The sequence below is a fragment of the Populus euphratica genome, unplaced genomic scaffold, assembly GCF_000495115.2.
Source record: "Populus euphratica unplaced genomic scaffold, PopEup_1.0 scaffold1013.1, whole genome shotgun sequence".
NCBI lineage: Eukaryota > Viridiplantae > Streptophyta > Magnoliopsida > Malpighiales > Salicaceae > Populus > Populus euphratica.
The window spans coordinates 4,995-23,771 of NW_011500880.1; the positions used below are offsets into that span (position 1 = coordinate 4,995).

At 38.1% G+C, this 18,777-nt stretch overlaps 2 protein-coding genes, 1 long non-coding RNA gene and 2 pseudogenes across 3 annotated transcripts; all 5 read left to right on the forward strand.

Annotated features, from left to right (window-relative positions):
- Positions 1 to 1,921: 1,921 nt before the first annotated feature.
- On the forward strand, positions 1,922 to 5,417 carry LOC105116695 (uncharacterized). Its single transcript, XM_011014149.1, has 7 exons — positions 1,922 to 2,210; positions 2,338 to 2,445; positions 2,530 to 2,978; positions 3,208 to 3,344; positions 3,479 to 3,621; positions 3,861 to 4,352; positions 4,574 to 5,417. Exons 1-7 carry the CDS (start codon positions 2,010 to 2,012, stop codon positions 5,189 to 5,191), a joined length of 2,148 nt encoding a protein of 715 aa, XP_011012451.1. The 5' UTR covers positions 1,922 to 2,009; the 3' UTR covers positions 5,192 to 5,417.
- A 1,511-nt stretch (positions 5,418 to 6,928) lies between these two features.
- Positions 6,929 to 13,383, forward strand: LOC105116697 (uncharacterized). The gene is made up of 3 exons (XM_011014151.1): positions 6,929 to 7,328; positions 7,415 to 7,676; positions 13,223 to 13,383. The coding sequence occupies exons 1-3, from the start codon at positions 7,176 to 7,178 to the stop codon at positions 13,381 to 13,383; spliced, it is 576 nt and encodes a 191-aa protein (XP_011012453.1). The 5' UTR covers positions 6,929 to 7,175.
- Positions 13,384 to 14,607: 1,224 nt separating this feature from the next.
- On the forward strand, positions 14,608 to 15,397 carry LOC105116698 (uncharacterized; annotated as a pseudogene).
- Positions 15,341 to 15,916, forward strand: LOC105116694 (uncharacterized). The gene is made up of 3 exons (XR_840574.1): positions 15,341 to 15,412; positions 15,659 to 15,768; positions 15,903 to 15,916. It is a non-coding gene; the product is annotated as an uncharacterized LOC105116694 (long non-coding RNA).
- A 54-nt stretch (positions 15,917 to 15,970) lies between these two features.
- Positions 15,971 to 18,129, forward strand: LOC105116700 (uncharacterized; annotated as a pseudogene).
- The last annotated feature ends 648 nt before the right edge of the window (positions 18,130 to 18,777 follow it).

The window sequence follows — 18,777 nt, forward strand, 5'->3', positions numbered from 1 at the left end:
TTTCTCACTTAAAATTTGGTGAGAGTTTTTTTTTTTAATTAAGGAAATAAATACTTATCAATACGCTCTTATTTATCAATCACACTTTTTTTCAAAGATAAAAGGCAATCAATTATAAACTTTAACTTTTTATTATACTCTAATATTTTTTGTCACATAATTTATTTATTTTTTTAAATGACAGTTACGTTTGCAACGCTTGAGTGACTTTAATTTGAATTAATAAAAGTACCCTTTAAAATAAATATATAATAATAAAAAAAGATTTGAACTTGGGTAAGCATAGTAATATATTTAATCTGTTTTCTTCTATACATCGGATTCTATTGGCTTTGGACCTTGTATAAGACAGAAGCTAGCGGCGGCGGCATTCCCAACCTGACGGTGGTCACTGGTCATATCGGCGAAGTGCTACAGAGGATAGAGGAGAATTTTAATAACTTGACTCATGCAGGATGAGCAAATAGCAAACATGGGGAGAAAAGTGGCTTGGCTTGGAGTTCAGAATCTGCCTGGTTCGTGGTAACTAAACTATAAATTAGTATTTACAGTCTGACAAAATTAATTAATCAATCCTCATAAATTTAGAAAGGTGGCTTGGTTTGGATGTTCCTTTCTTCAATTTTATATTTGTTTCGGTTTTTATTTTTATTTTTTTTTGTTTTTGCGAAATAAAAAGAAAAGAGAAATTAAAGGAACATGTAAGATGAAGAGATCTAATCAGTATGGATTAAGGATGGGAAGTATTGGTTAAGGGACTGTTTAGTCATTTTTATGCTATAAAAACTAGTTAATTAATTTTAATGAGGGAATACGGCAGACATATTTATTATTATTATTTTAATAATTCATGATAATGAACCCATTTGTTATAGTAGTATGAATGTATGAATTTATTTATTTATTATTATTATTTTAATAATTCATGATAATGAACCCATTTGTTATAGTAGTATGGTTATTTTTTAAAATTTCTTTAAAAAAATATAAACAAGATAAAATTTATTTTTGATAGCAATATATCAAAATTATTTAAAAATTTTAATTTAAAATGAAAATGAAAATAAATAAAAAATTATTTTTTCTTTTAAAAAAAAAAACATTATTAAAACACCAAACCCTACTACAAAGTGAGAAAGAGATGCGTCATTATTGCTGGTGAACTGGAAAACAGAGAAAACAATGAGAGCATCTAATCACCTTTAACTTTAATGATGCAAGGTTTCTTACGTCATAAAAGACAAAGAAACATTCTTCAGTGAAAGTTCATAAACATTTTCTGCATTCCTTCATCTTATTGTCTAGTGAAAATTAACGGGCAACCATTTCAGAATAACACATGAAATTCTGTTTTACACACGGGTGCAGCACAGATAATTGCTAGTGGATTGAATGTTGCCTTTCATCATAATAATATGATCAGAGTACTGCTGCCTTTGTCTTTGTTTGAGAACGTAATTTCATTCTATGACGTTGAAATTTGAATTCCAGAACTCTTGAAAAGAGTAAATTACATTGATTCGTTCATGATTTCTGAAAGAAAACGGAAGGAATTCAGCTTCTGAGTCTCAACAAGCATGGCAAGGGCGTTGCCGCTGAAACAACATTCCGATCTGGGCTGACTGGAAAGTATGGACCTGTGACATGCTCGGCATCAACGTGTTCCACAAAATTAAAATTTAAACTGAGACATACTCAGCCCCAACGTGTTCCACAAAATAGAAGTTAAATCAGCAATCATAGTATTCGAATCTTCGACAACATTGTTAAAATCAAAGCCAAAAGAGAGAGTAAAATCAGTTACATTAATTAGAGGCAGGACCTTATCCAAAATTATATCCCTGGTGCGCTTTAGAGCTTAAACCCCGTCTGAAGCAAGGTATTCATTCTAGCTTTGACATATAAATACAAGTCTCGGATCAGCTAACCAAATCCATACCAACACAAGCTGTTCACTCCTCTCTCTTTCCCTCTTAGAATTTGAATCTATATAGTTTTCTTTGACATCGATGGCAGTGGTACCTCAAAAGACGAGGCGTGAACGCAGTATGTTTTCATCATCGGATGACACTGCAATGATGAAGCAAATTCAGGCCACTCATGCTCCTGATGGCCGTGAATTTTCAGTGAAGCCTCTTCTTCATATTGTCGAGGACATTTTCCTCCGCGCCACTCCTGCCCTAGGCATGACCAGCATTGTTCAGCAGCAGGTATTTACGTAACCAGAAGTACTGCCTCTTGCATGCTATATTTTTATGTGCTTATTATATTGGCATGATAATTTATTCAGCATTATTATTATGTTTCTGATCGTCACTGGTGACTTCTATATTTTAGGGAGCTCATCAAGCACAACTTGATGAATTGGAAGAGAAGGCTCTTCAAAATGGCTTTCACGAAACGATCGAGATGCTGTCTTACAATATCAACAAGATTTCCTGCGAGGTAAGTTTGGACAGAAAAGATTTGTGGGTTTATAAATTCATGATGTTTAAAGACACTTATGAATACGCTGCTTTTTTCCAACAGATGTCCTGCAAGTGTTCTGGAGGTGGAGATGCACATGCAACAACTTTGGCAATATTCAACTTGGTATCAAACTACTCGTGGGACGAAAAGGTGGTGCTAGCGTTAGCTGGATTTGCCGTGAACTATGGGGAGTTTTGGCTTGTCGCCCAGCTTTACCTTACAAACCCACTAGCTAAAGCGGTTGCACTTTTGAAACAATTGCCGGATATAATTGAACGAGCTGACAATCTGAAGCCCAAGTTTGAGGCACTGACAAGCCTTATCAGGGCCATGATGGATGTGGCCAAATGCATAGTTGAGTTCAAGGAGCTTCCTTCTCAGTACATCACCCCTGACACTCCAGAAATGTTAACTGCCACTGCGCATATCCCCACTGCTGTTTACTGGACCATCAGGAGTATTGTGGCTTGCGCATCACAGATTATGGGGCTTATTGGCATGGGTCATGAGTATGTGTTTCCTTCTCCATGATAAATTAGCCAATATACATGTTGCTTCTCAATGACTTGCTTATGTTAATCAGAAATATTCTTGCACCAAAATAACATGTTGACAAGCTCAGTCTACTCTGGCTCTTGCTATGAAAGTAGAATGGTTTGCACATGCATGCAAAGCAGCCAAAAGTAGAGTGAAAAAGGCGCTAAACTTTTCTTTTGCATCTCACTATCTGCTCCACAGGTACATAGCATCCACAACAGAGGCTTGGGACCTATCAAGCTTGCCCACGAGGTTCATGTTGTCAAGCTTGGCCCACAAGGTTAATAACATTCACAGCCATCTCATGAAGCAGCTCACTCTTTGTTTTCAGCACATAGGTGAGTCCGAGCCCTCTCAAACAACTGCAATTCATATCAAGCAGTATATTATAATATTCACCATTTAAAAAAATTATGTTTTCATGCAAAATACATGCTGGATGGTGATAACTAGTGATCTCTCTGTGACCCAGATGAGAAAAGACATATTGAAGCATTTCAAACACTTGTGAGCCTGTTCGAAGCTTTCCACATTGACAACATGAAGATTCTAAAGGCTTTGATTTATGCCAAGGACGATCAACTACCACTCTTTGATGGTTCCACCAAGAAAAGGGTTCGTTTATTGTTCTGTTCTTTCAGTCCATTTTATTCAGATTGTGTTGCTGTTAGTTAATTCACTGGATGATAAAGACCAGAGAGACTGTTGAGTAAAAACTGCATGCGGTCTTGCTTGAAATCTTACCACATAATAGTTATGCAGATATCAATCATACTTCCTGACGAGAATGTTTGTCAATGATCCTCCTATATGAATATACAAGGATAAAACAGATTTCCCACTGTTAATTACAGGCAAGCCTTGATGTGTTGAGAAGGAGGAGTGTGTTGCTGCTGATTTCGGACCTCGAAATCTCCCACGAAGAGCTTTCAATGCTGCAACAAATGTACAGTGAGGCGCGGGAGCAACCAGGAAGACCAGAGAGCCAATATGAGGTTGTATGGCTCCCAGTTGTGGACAGATCAACCCCGTGGACTGAAACAAAGCAAAAGCTGTTTGAGGATTTTCAAAGGATGATGCCATGGTACTCTGTCTATCACCCTTCATTACTAGATGTTGCAGTCATCAGGTACATCAAAGAGGTGTGGCACTTCAGCAAGAGGCCCTTGCTAGTGGTTTTGGATCCACAAGGGAGAGTAGTCAACCCCAATGCAATCCACATGATGTGGATTTGGGGAAGCCTGGCTTTCCCTTTCACCAGCTTAAGGGAGGAAGCACTCTGGAAAGAAGAAACCTGGAAAATCGAGCTATTGGCAGATAGCATTGATCCACTGATCGTGTCTTGGGTATATAGCTTTGCTCTCTTGCATGCATAACCAAACTAAAATGCAGTCTTTATCTCAACATTCTATCGACATCATCTGCCACTTGCAATTTCTCAGCAGAGGGATTCAAATTTCCCAACTTGAAACTGATTCATAAAATAGACAACAACCCTACCGGTGCATAGGAATTTCATACACGCATTATTCATGGATTTAACACAAGTAATTAATTGTTATTGCAGATAGAACAAGGGAAGCACATATGCTTGTATGGTGGGGAGGACATTGAGTGGATCCGTAAATTCACCGTTACTGCAAAAGAAGTTGCGAGCAAGGCCGCTATAACGTTAGAAATGCTCTATGTAGGGAAGAGCAACCCCAGGGAGAAAGTTAGGAAAAATAACTCTATTATTACGACCGAGAAACTTAGCCATGTATTGCCAGACCTCACTTTGATCTGGTTCTTTTGGGTGAGGCTGGAAAGCATGTGGCATTCCAAGGTGCAACACAAGAGGACTGTAGAGAATGACACCATCATGCAGGAGATAATGACAATGCTCAGCTTCGATGGAAGTGATCAAGGATGGGCTGTGATCAGCAGGGGACCTACTGATATGGCCAAAGCAAAGGGAGAAACCATATTGAAATCTTTTGATGAATTCGAGATGTGGAAGGAGGGTGCACAGGAAAATGGTTTTCTGCCTGCACTGATTGATTACCTCCATCAACTCCATAGCCCATTCCACTGCAACCGTCTGATACTGCCAGGGGCTACAGGGGGCATCCCAGAGAGGGTTGTTTGTGCTGAATGCGGCCGTCCAATGGAGAAGTTCATCATGTATCGTTGCTGTACCGATTGAGCTTTATTACAAGTACAACGGCATGCTATTTACGTTTTAAATCACTATCTATTTCAATAAAACCAAGGCAGACACGGCCACTGTCGCCGCCGCTACTATCCGTGATGTTGCAAAATCAGCTCTGGTGTGGAATATGTCAAGACTTTTCTTCTACTACATGTTATTTGTATTGTAATATGATGCTTATAATTAATGAAAGGTGTTGTTTGCAATACCATTTCTGGTTTCTACATGTCCATTTGCTTAGCAATGTTCTTACCACTCATCAGAAAATCTGCTAGAAATCAGAGCATATCTTAGGGCACGATGACAAGGATTTGATATAGAACATAAAGCCATTGAACTTTAGGGATTTGAATCCATACTCAACCCTTAATAACATCCAGTAACTAATTCAGATTTCTTATAGCGCGGGGCGTTTTTAATCTCGTTTCCCCCCTGGAAGTTCATGAAGACTTGAAATTAACCTTTCGATCTTTGAACACTCTGTATCTGCTCCTTATTAGAATAGATTGTTTATTTCGCAGAAGGAAGATTGTTTGCAGGCTGGCTTCGATCAATTTCATCAACATAAAATTTTTTTAAAAAAAAAAACAGTAGAAAACAAGAGACCAGATCGGAAAAGAAAGACAGGAATGTACCAGGAGACAGGTAACACGGTGCTGGAAACAAAGCACCGTGCTGTTTAATACTGGTAATAACATCAATTAATTTATGCTTCGGAAAACATGAATTTCTCCCACTAATTACAGGGGAGAGTTCACCAGTAGGAAGCAACAGAAAGATGAACACCAAATTACCATTAAAGATGGAAATTAATTAAAAATGTTGCAAGCCCGGCCACGAAACACAACCACGCATTTCCAAAGAAACGTAGCATGTATTACATACATATATACATACATATATGAAAGCGTTTGGGATTGCAATAAATATACGCTTCCGTTGACACGTGCTTACAGATCTGTAAAAGCCATTGGAGAACGCAACGCCTATCGAAAGCGATTAACAGTAAAAACAAAAAGAAACACAAACAAATTGAGACTTGAAACAAGTTGATCTACACGGAGATGAGAGGAGAGCAGAGGATGTGATTTCCTTTTCGTGACCTGACAAGAATGCCCCTCGAGCCAAGGCCCAGAATGATAATTAATGGAAGCCGACACGGATGGGCTTCACAGGCACGTGGGTTCGGGTCGGGTTGGGTTGGGTTGCGGAGGTTGTATGACCTTCCTGTATTTTGAATTCACATAAAAAAACTAAGAGATAGGGGGATTTTATTTTACTCACTTGAATAGTGGTTTTTTTTTCTTTGGATTTTTTTTTATAATTTGTATTTAAAAAAAATTAATTTTATTTTTTAATATTAATTTTATTTACTGTTTGAATTTATTTTTTATGAAATTGTTTTAGACTCATGATTTAAATTATAAATTTAATTATTTGAATCAATTTTTTTTCTAATTAATTTTTTTCTTAATGTCACAAAAAAAAAAATAGAATAAGGTTTCACCGTACGTCTCCTTAAAATATTATTCACTTTAATAATTTTTTTTTCCTTCCTTTGGATTTCAAAAAAAAAAAACCTTTGATTTTCGTTCTATCCACAACATTGCATCTGATACGATTTTCTATGAGTTCATTTACAGCCAGGTGTATCTGAAATGAAGGGCAAGTTAGTTTTACTTTTGATATCAAAGGCAGAGCTCCTTCCACAGGAAGGATAGCTTCCTTCTGCTGCTTGATAGAACATATGATCATCCTTACCACAAGAAGTTAGAGGGAAGTTATGAAATTGTTTGGATCTCAATTTCTGATACATGGACTGATGCTGAAAGGGACATACTCGATTTTTTGTCAAACTCTTTGCCATGGTACTCAGTCAGGCGACCGTGGGTGCTCTACCAAGCTGTTGTGAACTACATAAAACAAGAATGGGACTACAAAAATGTCCCTCCTATTGTAGTGTTTGGATTCACAAGGTATGGTCAGAAAATCAAATGCAATGGATATGTTGTTCATCTGGGGTGCCAGAGCATACCCCTTCTCAACTTCGAAAGAAAAGGAACTCTGGGACGAAGAGAATTGGACCCTGAAACTTTTGCTTGATGAAATTGACCCTCTATTAACCACCTGGGTATGATACTAGCATCTTCAATAAGGTTGCATACTTAAGGAATTACTTTTATCGCCTTTGCACTCATTACATTGCATTGATGTCAGGTAGAAGAAGGCAGAAATATTTGCATTTATGGAAGTGACAACCTAGACTGGATTAGGGAATTCAATGCCACATGTAAGGTGATCAGAAATGCTGGTGTGCAACTTGAAATGGTGTATGTTGGCTGCAAAGACCTTGGCGAACAAGTAAGACGCCTGTTAGCTATTATCGATGAAGAACTGCACAGAAGTTTATTCTCTTTCACAAAACTTCATTTCTTTTGGCTTCGGTTGGAGAGTATCAGAAGATCAGAACTCCAACTGGGTGTGGAAGATTTTAAAAAACTATACTTTTTAATAAAATAATTTATTTAAATTGATATAATAACCAACAAATTAACTCAATAACTTAGTAACTCATCTATTATAGTTTTAAAACGCTATTTAAAGTAACAAGAGCAAGTCTATGGTTATGAGCCAAAATGATTAATCTAAATTAACCTAATTATTTTTAAAGAATTAAAATAATATTATTTTAATAAAAAAATTATAAATAAATCAACTAATTAGTAGTCAAATTGTAATCAGGGTTAGACATTGATGAAATCGATTATTGAGTCAATTAATTTTTATTTTTCAATCCAATCCAGTTTCAAATTAAACGGGTTTATCCTTTTTCTTTTCCACCTTATACTTTGATTTTGGCCCCATGTCATTCTTTGGAATTTCATAAAGTTTTATGGTTTATTTGATATTTTTAATTTCTCAATCATCCTTTTTTCAAAGAAAAAAAGTAATCATACGTAAATATATAATAATAAAAAAGTACCCTTTTAAGTAAATATATAATAATAAAAAAGATTTGAACTTGGGTAAGCTTAGTTATATATTGAAACGACCTCATGTAACGCAACGCACACGAGCATTAATAGTTTTTAAAGGTATTACATTGACTTAAAGTTCTTTTTTGTTAAATAATATTAAAACGATATATAATGTGTTGCACACTTTACCATTAAATTTAACAGAAATAAATCATAAAAGACAAAGAAACATTCTTCAGAGAAAGTTCATAAACATTTTCTCCATTCCTTCATCTTATTGTCTGGTTAGAATTAGCGTGCAGCCATTTCAGAATAACACGTGAAATATGATCAGAGTACTGCTGCCTTTTTCTTTGTTTGAGAACGTAATTTCATTCTATGACGTTGGAATTTGAATTCCAGATCTCTTGAAAAGAGTAAATTACATTGATGTCAGATGAGTTACAGCTTGTTAATGATTTCTGTCTTCTGAGTCTCAACAAGCATAGCAAGGGCGTTGCCGCTGAAACAACATTCCGATCATGGGCTGACTGGAAAGTATGGACCTGTGACATGCTCGGCATCAACGTGTTCCACAAAATTAAAATTTAAACTGAGACATACTCAGCACCAACGTGTTCCACAAAATAGAAGTAAAATCAGCAATCATAGTATTCGAATCTTCGACAACATTGTTAAAATCAAAGCCAAAAGAGAGAGTAAAATCAGTTAAATTAATTATAGAAAGGACCTTATCCAAAATTATATATATCCTGTTAAGCAAGCTAGCACCGCCGGCTTGGTAAAAAACAATAGGTACCAATTCGGTGTCACTTGCAGCACCAATTGATGCCTACCTTGTTTTTGTTTTTTGCAAGACAAAGACAAGAATGCTTGCCTATAAATAAGGCAGTGCACCCTCGCCATATTGAACACACACAAGAGAGAAATAAGAGAGGAAGAACAGAGTGAGAGAGGGAAAATAATCTCATAAAATTATAAGGTATTTGTGAGAGTAAGTGAGGTATTTTCTTCTATTATTAGAGAGATTTCAGTTGTTCTCCTATTAATAGAGAGAGGTTGTAATTCCTACATTACTTAGTAAAATCCTTCTATACTTGCCTGTGAACGTAGCCCAATTGGGTGAATCACGTAAATTCTTATGTGTCTCATTTCTCATTTTATCCGGTCCTTTACCTTTTATCTTGTCAGGTTTGCATGCTAGTATCCTAACAGTGATATCAGAGCTTTCTAGTTGGTGTTGTTAATACATAAGAAATTATTCGTGTATGCTGTTACTATTCACGGCTACGGCACTATTCACCTATACAATACTATTCATCCATACAGTATTGTTCACATCCGTTACTGTTGGCGTATATAGAAAGTCTGTGCGGTGATTAAATATAGTCTAGGAAGTTCTGTCTAAGAAGATTGAGTTTTAAGCGGGACCGTTTGTGACCCCTCCAATCTTTCCTAGGAACGAACTTAGTGAAGTATTATTCACACGATACTATTTCTGTATATATTACAGATCTGTGAAACGGTGATAGCTGAATAGATCTTGGTGAATACAATGGCAACAAAGTACGAGATTGAGAGGTTTAATAGAAGCAATTTCTCACTGTAGAAAATAAGAATCAAGGCAATCTTAAAGAAAGACAATTGCTTGGCAGCAATTAGGGATCGGCCCACGGAGATCACTGATAATGCAAAATGGAATGAGATGGATGGCAATGTTATTGCTAACATACATTTAGCATTAGCCGATGAAGTATTATCAAGTGTGGTGGAGAAGAAAAGAGCTAAGGAGATATAGGAGTCCAAGTCCTTGCATAATAAGATTTTCTTAAAACGGAGACTTTATACCCTTTGAATGGCAGAAACCACATTGGTGACTGACCACATCAACATAATAAGAACTCTATTTTCACAACTCACCATAGTGGGTCAGCAAATAGAGAAAAATGAACGTACAGAGCTTTTACTTCAAAGTCTTCCTGATTTATATGATCAACTCATTATCAACTTGATAAATAATATCCTCTCAGACTATCTAGTCTTTGATGATGTTACAGCCGCTATCTTGGAAGAAGAAAATAGGCGCAAAAACAAAGGAGACAGAAACAGTTCAAACTAAGCAGAGGCGTTGTTGGTGTCAAGAGAAGATCAACAGAGCGTGGCTCCAGTGGGAGTCAAAGGCAGGGGAGGTCCAAATCAAGAAGTAAGAAAACTGTGAAATGCTACAACTATGGTAAAAAGAGGCATTTCAAAAAGGATTATTGGTTTAAAAAAGGTATAGAGAATACTGCAGAGTCGTCAAAATCTCAAGGATGTGTTGCGAGCACCTCAGAAGATGGAGAGGTTTTATATAGTGAAGCAGCGACAATCTCTACAGATAGAGAAGAGCTCACTGAGGTCTAGCTAATGGATTCAGGAGCAACATGGCATATGACTCCTAATCGAGATTGGTTCCATACATATAAACCCATCTCTGGAGGCAAAGTGTTTGTGGGTGATAATCATGCTTTAGAGATTGTTGGCATTGGCACCATCAAATTAAATATGTATGATGGCTTAATTCGTACTATTTCAGGAGTACGACATGTGAAAGACTTAAAGAAGAATCTTTTGTCCATAGGACAATTTGATAGTCTTGGTTGTAAGATTTGAATAGACAATGGAATTATGAAAATCATCAAAGGAGCGCTGGTGGTTTTAAAGGCAAGAAAGACAGTTGCAAATATATTTGCATTAATGGGAGAAACACATCATAAAGCAGAAGCGTCAATCGCATCAGCCAATCCTACAGAAAAGAAGACGATGATGTGGCATCAAAAATTAGGTCACATGTCAGAGAAAGGTTTAAAGGTTCTCTCTGATCAGAAGTTACTCCCTGGGCTTATAAAGGTTACTTTACCTTTTTATGAGCACTGTGTTACAAGTAAACAACACAGGTTGAATTTTGACACATCAACAACTAAGAGCAAATGCATCTTAGACCTGATTCACTCTGATTTTTGGCAAGCACCGGTTGTATCTTTGGGAGGAGTAAGGTACTTTGTATCATTCATAGATGACTTCTCTAGGAGATGTTGGGTGTATCCAATTAGAAGGAAGGTAGATGTGATTGCAGTCTTTAAAACTTTCAAAGCCCGAGTGGAACTTGAATCTAAAAAGAAGATCAAGTGTTTAAGGACTGACAATGGAAGAGAATATACCAGTGATGAATTTCATAACTTCTGTCAACATGAAGGTATCAAAAGGCAGTTCACAACGGCATACACTCCACAACAAAATGGAGTGGCAGAGCGGATGAACAGAACTCTATTAGAAAGAACAAGAGCAATGTTGAAGGCAACAGGTCTAGGAAAGTCATTCTGGGCAGAAGCAGTCAATACTGCCTGTTATGTGATAAATCGATCTCCATTAACTGCAATTAAGCTAAAGACACCGATGGAGATATGGACTAGAAAACCAGATGATTATTCTCGATTGCATATATTTGGAAGTCTTGTGTGCGTGATGTACAATACACAAGAAGTTAGCAAACTGGATTCAAAATCCAGAAAATGTGTATTCTTGGGATATGTTGATGGAGTGAAGGGGTATCGTTTGTGGGATCCCACTGCCCACAAGGTAGTCATCAACAGAGATGTCATATTTGTAGAAGGTAAAATAAAAATGGAAAAACATAATAGCATTCTAAAGGAGACTACAGCAGTCCATGTGGAAAATTCTCAGAATCATACTTCTTCTGAAGTTGCACCAGAGCATGAAGAACAAGAACAAATAAAGTCCAAAACTCCTGAAATTCGGCGGTCGACTCGTGAAAGAAGACCACCAGCCTGACACTCAGACTATGTTACTGAAAGTAACATTGCATACTGTCTTCTAACAGAGGATGGAGAGCCTTCAACTTTTCATGAGGCTATCAAAAGCACAGATGTATCTATGTGGATGACAGTAATGCAAGAGGAGATTGAAACTCTGCACAAGAATAATACTTGGGATCTTGTTCCACTACCACAAGAAAGAAAGGCCATTAGTAACAAATGGGTTTACAAGATAAAGCATGATGGCAATGATCAAGTGGAGCGGTATCGTACAAGATTGGTAGTGAAAGGATATGCTCAGAAAGAAGAAATAGACTTCAATGAGATATTTTCTCTGGTGGTACAACTTACTACAATCAGAGTAGTCTTGGCAATGTGTGTTATATTTAATCTTCACTTAGAGCAGTTAGATGTGAAAACTGCATTTCTTCATGGAGAACTTAAAGAAGAAATTTATATGCTCCAACCAGAGGGTTTTGCTGAAACAGGCAAGAAGAACTTGGTTTACAGGTTGAACAAATCTCTATACAGCCTCAAACAGGCGTCGAGGTGTTGGTAAAAGAGATTTGATTCCTTCATAATTAGCCTTGGGTACAACAGATTCAGTTCAGACCATTGTACGTATTACAAGAGGTTTGAGAAAGATGATGTTTTCATCATTCTGTTGTTGTACGTGGATGACATGTTGGTAATAGGCCCCAACAAAGATCGAGTCAAAGAATTAAAGGCACAATTGGCTAGGGAGTTTGATATGAAGGACTTGGGACCAGCAAACAAGATTCTAGGGATGCAAATTTACCAAGACAGAAGTAAGAGGAAGATTTGGCTTTCTCAGAAGAATTATTTAAAGAAGATCTTGCGACACTTCAACATGCAAGATTGTAAATCAATTTCCACCCCACTTCCTATTAACTTCAAATTATCCTCAAGTATGTCTCCTAGCAATGAAGTAGAGAGGATGGAGATGTCTCGAGTACCGTATGCATCAGCAGTGGGAAGTTTAATGTTTGTTATGATATGTACAAAACCAGACATTGCACAAGCAGTGGGAGCAACTAGTCGATACATGGAAAATCCTGGTAAAAAGTATTGAAATACTATTAAGAGGATCTTGAGATACATCAAGGGTACCTTAGATGCTGCATTATGTTATGGAGGATCAAAATTTACGGTCAGAGGTTATGTTGACTCAGATTTTGCTGGTGACCCTGAGAAAAGAAAATCCACTACAGGCTATGTGTTCATAATTGCAAGAGGAGCTGTGAGCTGGATTTTTAAACTTCAGACTGTTGTAGCATTGTCCATAACAGAAACTGAGTACATGGCAGCTACACAAGCATGTAAAGAAGCAATATGGATGAAGAAACTTATGGAGAAGCTCGGGTACAAATAAGATAATATTCTTTTGTATTGTGATAGTCAAAGTGTCTTGTATATTGCAAGGAATTCAGCATTTTATTCAAGAACAAAACACATAGATGTTAGTATCACTTTGTTCGCGAAGTGGTGGAAGATGGAAGTGTGGATTTTCAAAAGGTTCACACAAAGGAAAACCCAACAGATGCTTTGACGAAACCGGTCAACACTGATAAGTATATATGGTGCAGATCCTCTTACGGCCTAGCAGAAACGCAAGCAGCATGAAGATGACAAGTATAGAAAGGATAGAAGAAACACAGATGATCAAGTGTGAAGACTTGATTAAATCATCAAAGTCTTCAAGTGGGAGAATGTGAAGCAAGCTGGCACCGCCAGCTTGGTCAAAAACAATGGGCACCAATTCGGTGCCACTTGCAACACCAATTGGTGCCTACCTTGCTTTTGTCTTTTGCAAGACAAAGGCAAGGATGCTTGTCTATAAATAGGCAGTGCATCCTCGCCATATTGAACACACACAAGAGAGAAATAAGAGAGGAAGAATAGAGTGAGAGAGGGAAAATAATTTCACAAAATTATAAAGTATTTGTAAGAGTAAATGAGATATTTTCTCCTATTATTAGAGAGATTTTAGTTGTTCTCCTATTAATAGAGAGAGGTTGTAATTCCCACATTACTTAGTAAAATCCCTTGCCTATAGATGTAGTCCAATTGGATGAACCACGTAAATTATTGTGTATCTTATTTGTTATTTTATCTGGTTTTTTATTTTTTATCTTGTCGAGTTTGCATGTGAGTATTCTAAAATATCGCTGGGACACTTTAGAGCTTAAACCCCCCGTCTGAAGCAAGGTAATTCTAGCTTTGACCTATAAATACAAGTCTCGGATCAGCTAACGAAATCCATACCAACACAAGCTGCTCACTCCTCTTTCTTTCCCTCTTAGAATTTGAATCTACATAGTTTTCTTTGACCTCGATGGCCAATCTATATAGTTTTCTTTGACCTCGATGGCCACTCATGCTCCTGATGGCCGTCAACGCAGTACGTTTTCATCATCGGATGACACTGCAATGATGAAGCAAGTTCAGGCCACTCATGCTCATGATGGCCGTGAATTTTCATTGAAGCCTCTTCTTCATATTGTTGAGGACATTTTCCTCCGTGCCGCTCCTGCCCTAGGGTCAGCAGCAGGTATATACATAACCAGTGGTACTGCCTCTTGCATGCTATATTTTTATGTGCTTATTATACTGGTATGATAATTTATTCAGCATTATTATTGTGTTTCTGATCATCACTGGTGACTTCTATATTTTAGGGAGCTACTTGATGAATTGGAAGAGAAGGCTCTTCAAAATGGCTTTCACGAAACGATCGACATGCTGTCTTACAATATCAACAAGATTTCCTGCGAGGTAAGTTTGGACAGAAAAGATTTGTGGGTTTATAACTTCATGATGTTTAAAGAAACTTATGAATACGAGTTTATAAATTCATGATGTTTAAAGACACTTATGAATACGCTGCTTTTTTCCAACAGATGTCCTGCAAGTGTTCTGGAGGTGGAGATGCACATGCAACAACTTTGGCAATATTCAACTTGGTATCAAACTACTCGTGGGACGAAAAGGTGGTGCTAGCGTTAGCTGGATTTGCCGTGAACTATGGGGAGTTTTGGCTTGTCGCCCAGCTTTAGGCTTGTCGCCCAGTTTTACCTTACAAACCCACTAGCTAAAGCGGTTGCACTTCTGAAGCAATTGCCGGATATAATTGAACGAGCTGACAATCTGAAGCCCAAGTTTGAGGAACTTACAAGCCTTATCAAGGCCATGATGGATGTGGCCCAAGGCATATTTAAGTTCAAGAAGCTTCCGTCTCAACACATCCAGACACTCCAGAAATGTTAACTGCCACTGCGCATATCCCCACTGCTGTTTACTGGACCATCAGGAGTATTGTGGCTTGCGCATCACAACTGGACCATCAGGAGTATTGTGGCTTGCGCATCACAAATTATGGCCCTTAGTGGCATGGGTCATGAGTATGTGTTTCCTTCTCCATGAAAAATTTGCTCCATTCCCAACCAGTATACATGTTGCTTCTCAATGACTTGCTTATATCAATCCGAAATATTTTTGCACCAGAATAGCATATAGACAAGCTCAGTCTACTCTGGCTCTGGTCATGAAAGTAGTAGAGAACGGTTTGCACAAGCATGCAAAGCAGCCAAAAGTAGAGTGAAAAGGGTGCTAAACTTTTCTTTTGCATCTCACTATCTGCTCCACAGGTACATAGCATCCACAACAGAGGCTTGGGACCTATCAAGCTTGCCCACGAGGTTCATAACATTCACAGCTATCTCATCAAGCAGCCCACCCTTTTGTTTTCAGCACATAGGTGAGTCCGAGCCCACTCAAACAACTGCAATTCATATCAAGCAGTATATTATAATATTCACCATTTAAAAAAATTATGTTTTGATCCAAAATACATGCTGGATGGTAATAACTAGTGATCTCTCTGTGGCCAAGATGAGAAAATGCATATTTAAGTATTTCAAACGCTTGGAAGCCTGTTCGAAGCTTTCCACATTGACAACATGAAGATTCTAAAGGCTTTGATTTATGACAATGACGGTCAACTACCACTCTTTGATGGTTCCACCAAGAAAAGGGTTCGGTTATTGTTCTGTTCTTTCAGTCCATTTTATTCAGATTGTGTTGCTGTTAGTTAATTCACTGGATGATAGAGACCAGAGAGATTGTTGAGTATAAACTTGATAAAGACCAGAGAGACTGTTGAGTAAAAACTGCATGCGGTCTTGCTTGAAATCTTACCACATAATAGTTATGCAGATATCAATCATACTTCCTGACGAGAATGTTTGTCAATGATCCTCCTATATGAATATACAAGGATAAAACAGATTTCCCACTGTTAATTACAGGCAAGCCTTGATGTGTTGAGAAGGAGGAGTGTGATCCTGCTGGTTTCGGACCTTGAAATCTCCCACAAAGAGCTTTCAATCCAGCAACAAATGTACAGTGAGGTGCGGGAGCAACCAGGAAGGCCAGAGAGCCAGTATGAGGTTGTATGGCTCCCAGTTGAGGACAGATCATCCCCGTCGAGTGAAACAAAGCAAAAGCTGTTGAAGGATTTTCAAAGGATGATGCCATGGTACTCTGTCTATCACCCTTCATTGATAGATGTTGCAATCATCAAGTACATCAAAGAGGTGTGGCAATTCAACAAGAGGCCCTAGCTTGTGTTTTGGATCCACAAGGGAGAGGAGTCAACCCCAATGCAATCCACATGATGTGGATTTGGGGAAGCCTGGCTTTCCCTTTCACCAGCTTAAGGGAGGAAGCACTCTGGAAAGAAGAAAACTGGAATATCGAGCTATTGGCAGATAGCATTGATCCAATGATCTTGTCTTGGGTATAGCTGTGCTCCCTTGCATGCATAATCAAACTAAAATGCAGTCTTTATCTCAACATCTATCGACATCATCTACTACTTGCAATTTCTCAGCAGAGGGATTCAAATTTCCCAACTTGAAACTGATTCATAAACTAGACTACAACCCGACTGGTGAACATGAATTTCGTACGCGCATTATTCATGAATTTTACACAACTAATTAATTGTTATTGCAGATAGATCAAGGGAAGTACATATGCTTGTATGGTGGGGAGGACATGGAGTGGATCCGTAAATTGGCCGTTACTGCAATAGAAGTTGCGAACAAGGCCGCTACAACGTTAGAAATGCTCTAAGCAGGGAAGAGCAACCCCAGGGAGAAAGTTAGGAAAAAAATAACTCTATTATTACGACCGAGAAACTTAGCCATGTATTGCCAGACCTCACTTTGATCTGGTTCTTTTGGGTGACGCTGGAGAGCATGTGGCATTCCAAGGCGCATCACAAGAGGACTGTAGAGAATGACGCCATCATGCAGGAGATAGTGAGAATGCTCAGCTTCGATGGAAGTGATCAAGGATGGGCAGTGATCAGCAGGGGACCTACTGATATGGCCAAGGCAAAGGGATAAACCATATTGAAATCTTTTGTTCCCTTTGAGGTATAGAGGGAGGGTGCACGGGAAGAGGGTTTTCTGCCTGCACTGATTGATTACCTCCATGAACACCATAGAGGGGCTACAGGGAGCATCCCAGGGAGGGTTGTTTGTGGTGAATGCGGCCGTCCAAAGGAGAATTTCTTCTGGTATTAGAATTGTAATATGATGCTTATAATTAATGAAACCAGGTGTTGTTTGCTGTAACATGTCCAGTTCTACATGTCCATTTTGCTTAGCAATGTTCTTAGCACTCATCAGAAAATCTACAAGAAATCAGAGCATATCTTAGGCCTCGATGACAAGGATTTGATTTAGAATATAAAGCCATTAAACTTTGGGGATTTGAATCCATACTCAAACCTTGATGACTTCCCAGTAACTGATTCATATTTCTTATTGCGTGTGGCGTTTTCAATTTCGTTTCCCCCTTGGAAGTTCTTGAAGACTTGAAATTAACCTTTCGATCTTTGAACACTCTTTGTCTCAGATCCTTGTTCGAATAGATTGTTTATTTCGTGGGGCTTCGATCAATTTCATTACCATAAAATTTCTTTAAAAAAAAATGTGGAAAACAAGAGACCAGATCGAAAAATAAAGATAGGAATGTACCAGGAGACAGGTAACACGGTGCTGGAAACAAAGCACCGTGCTGTTTAATACTGGTAATAACATCAATTAATTTATGCTTCGGAAAACATGAATTTTATCAATTAATTTATGCTTCGGAAACATGAATTTCTCCCACTAATTACAAGGGAGAGTTCACCAGTAGGAAGCAACAGCAAGATAAACACCAAGTTATCATAAAGATGGAAATTAATTAAAAGTGTTGCAACCCCAGCCATGAAACCAACTACGCAGTGTTGCAAACCCAGCCATGAAACCAACTACGCATTTCCAAGGAAACGTAGCATGTATTATACACATACATACATAAGTATATATGAAAGGGTTTGGGATTGCAATAAATATACGCTTCCGTTGACACGTCCTTACGGAACTGTAAAAGCCATTGAAGAACGCAACGCCTATCGAAAGCGATCAACAGCAAACACAAAAACAAGAAACACAAACAAATTGAGACTTAGAACAAGTTGATCTACACGTAGAAGAGAGGAGGGATGAGGAGGGAAGTGCGGCGTTAGGGATTCTTATGCTTCTTCTAGTGCGTCTGCTAGGGGTTTTATTTATATAGAGTGGATGTGATTTCCTTTTCGTGACATGACAAGAATGCCCCTCAAGCGAAGGCCCAGAATGATAATTAATGGAAGCCAACACGGATGGGCTTCAGTCCAACCGGTACTTCTGAGGCGCGTCGGTTCGGGTTG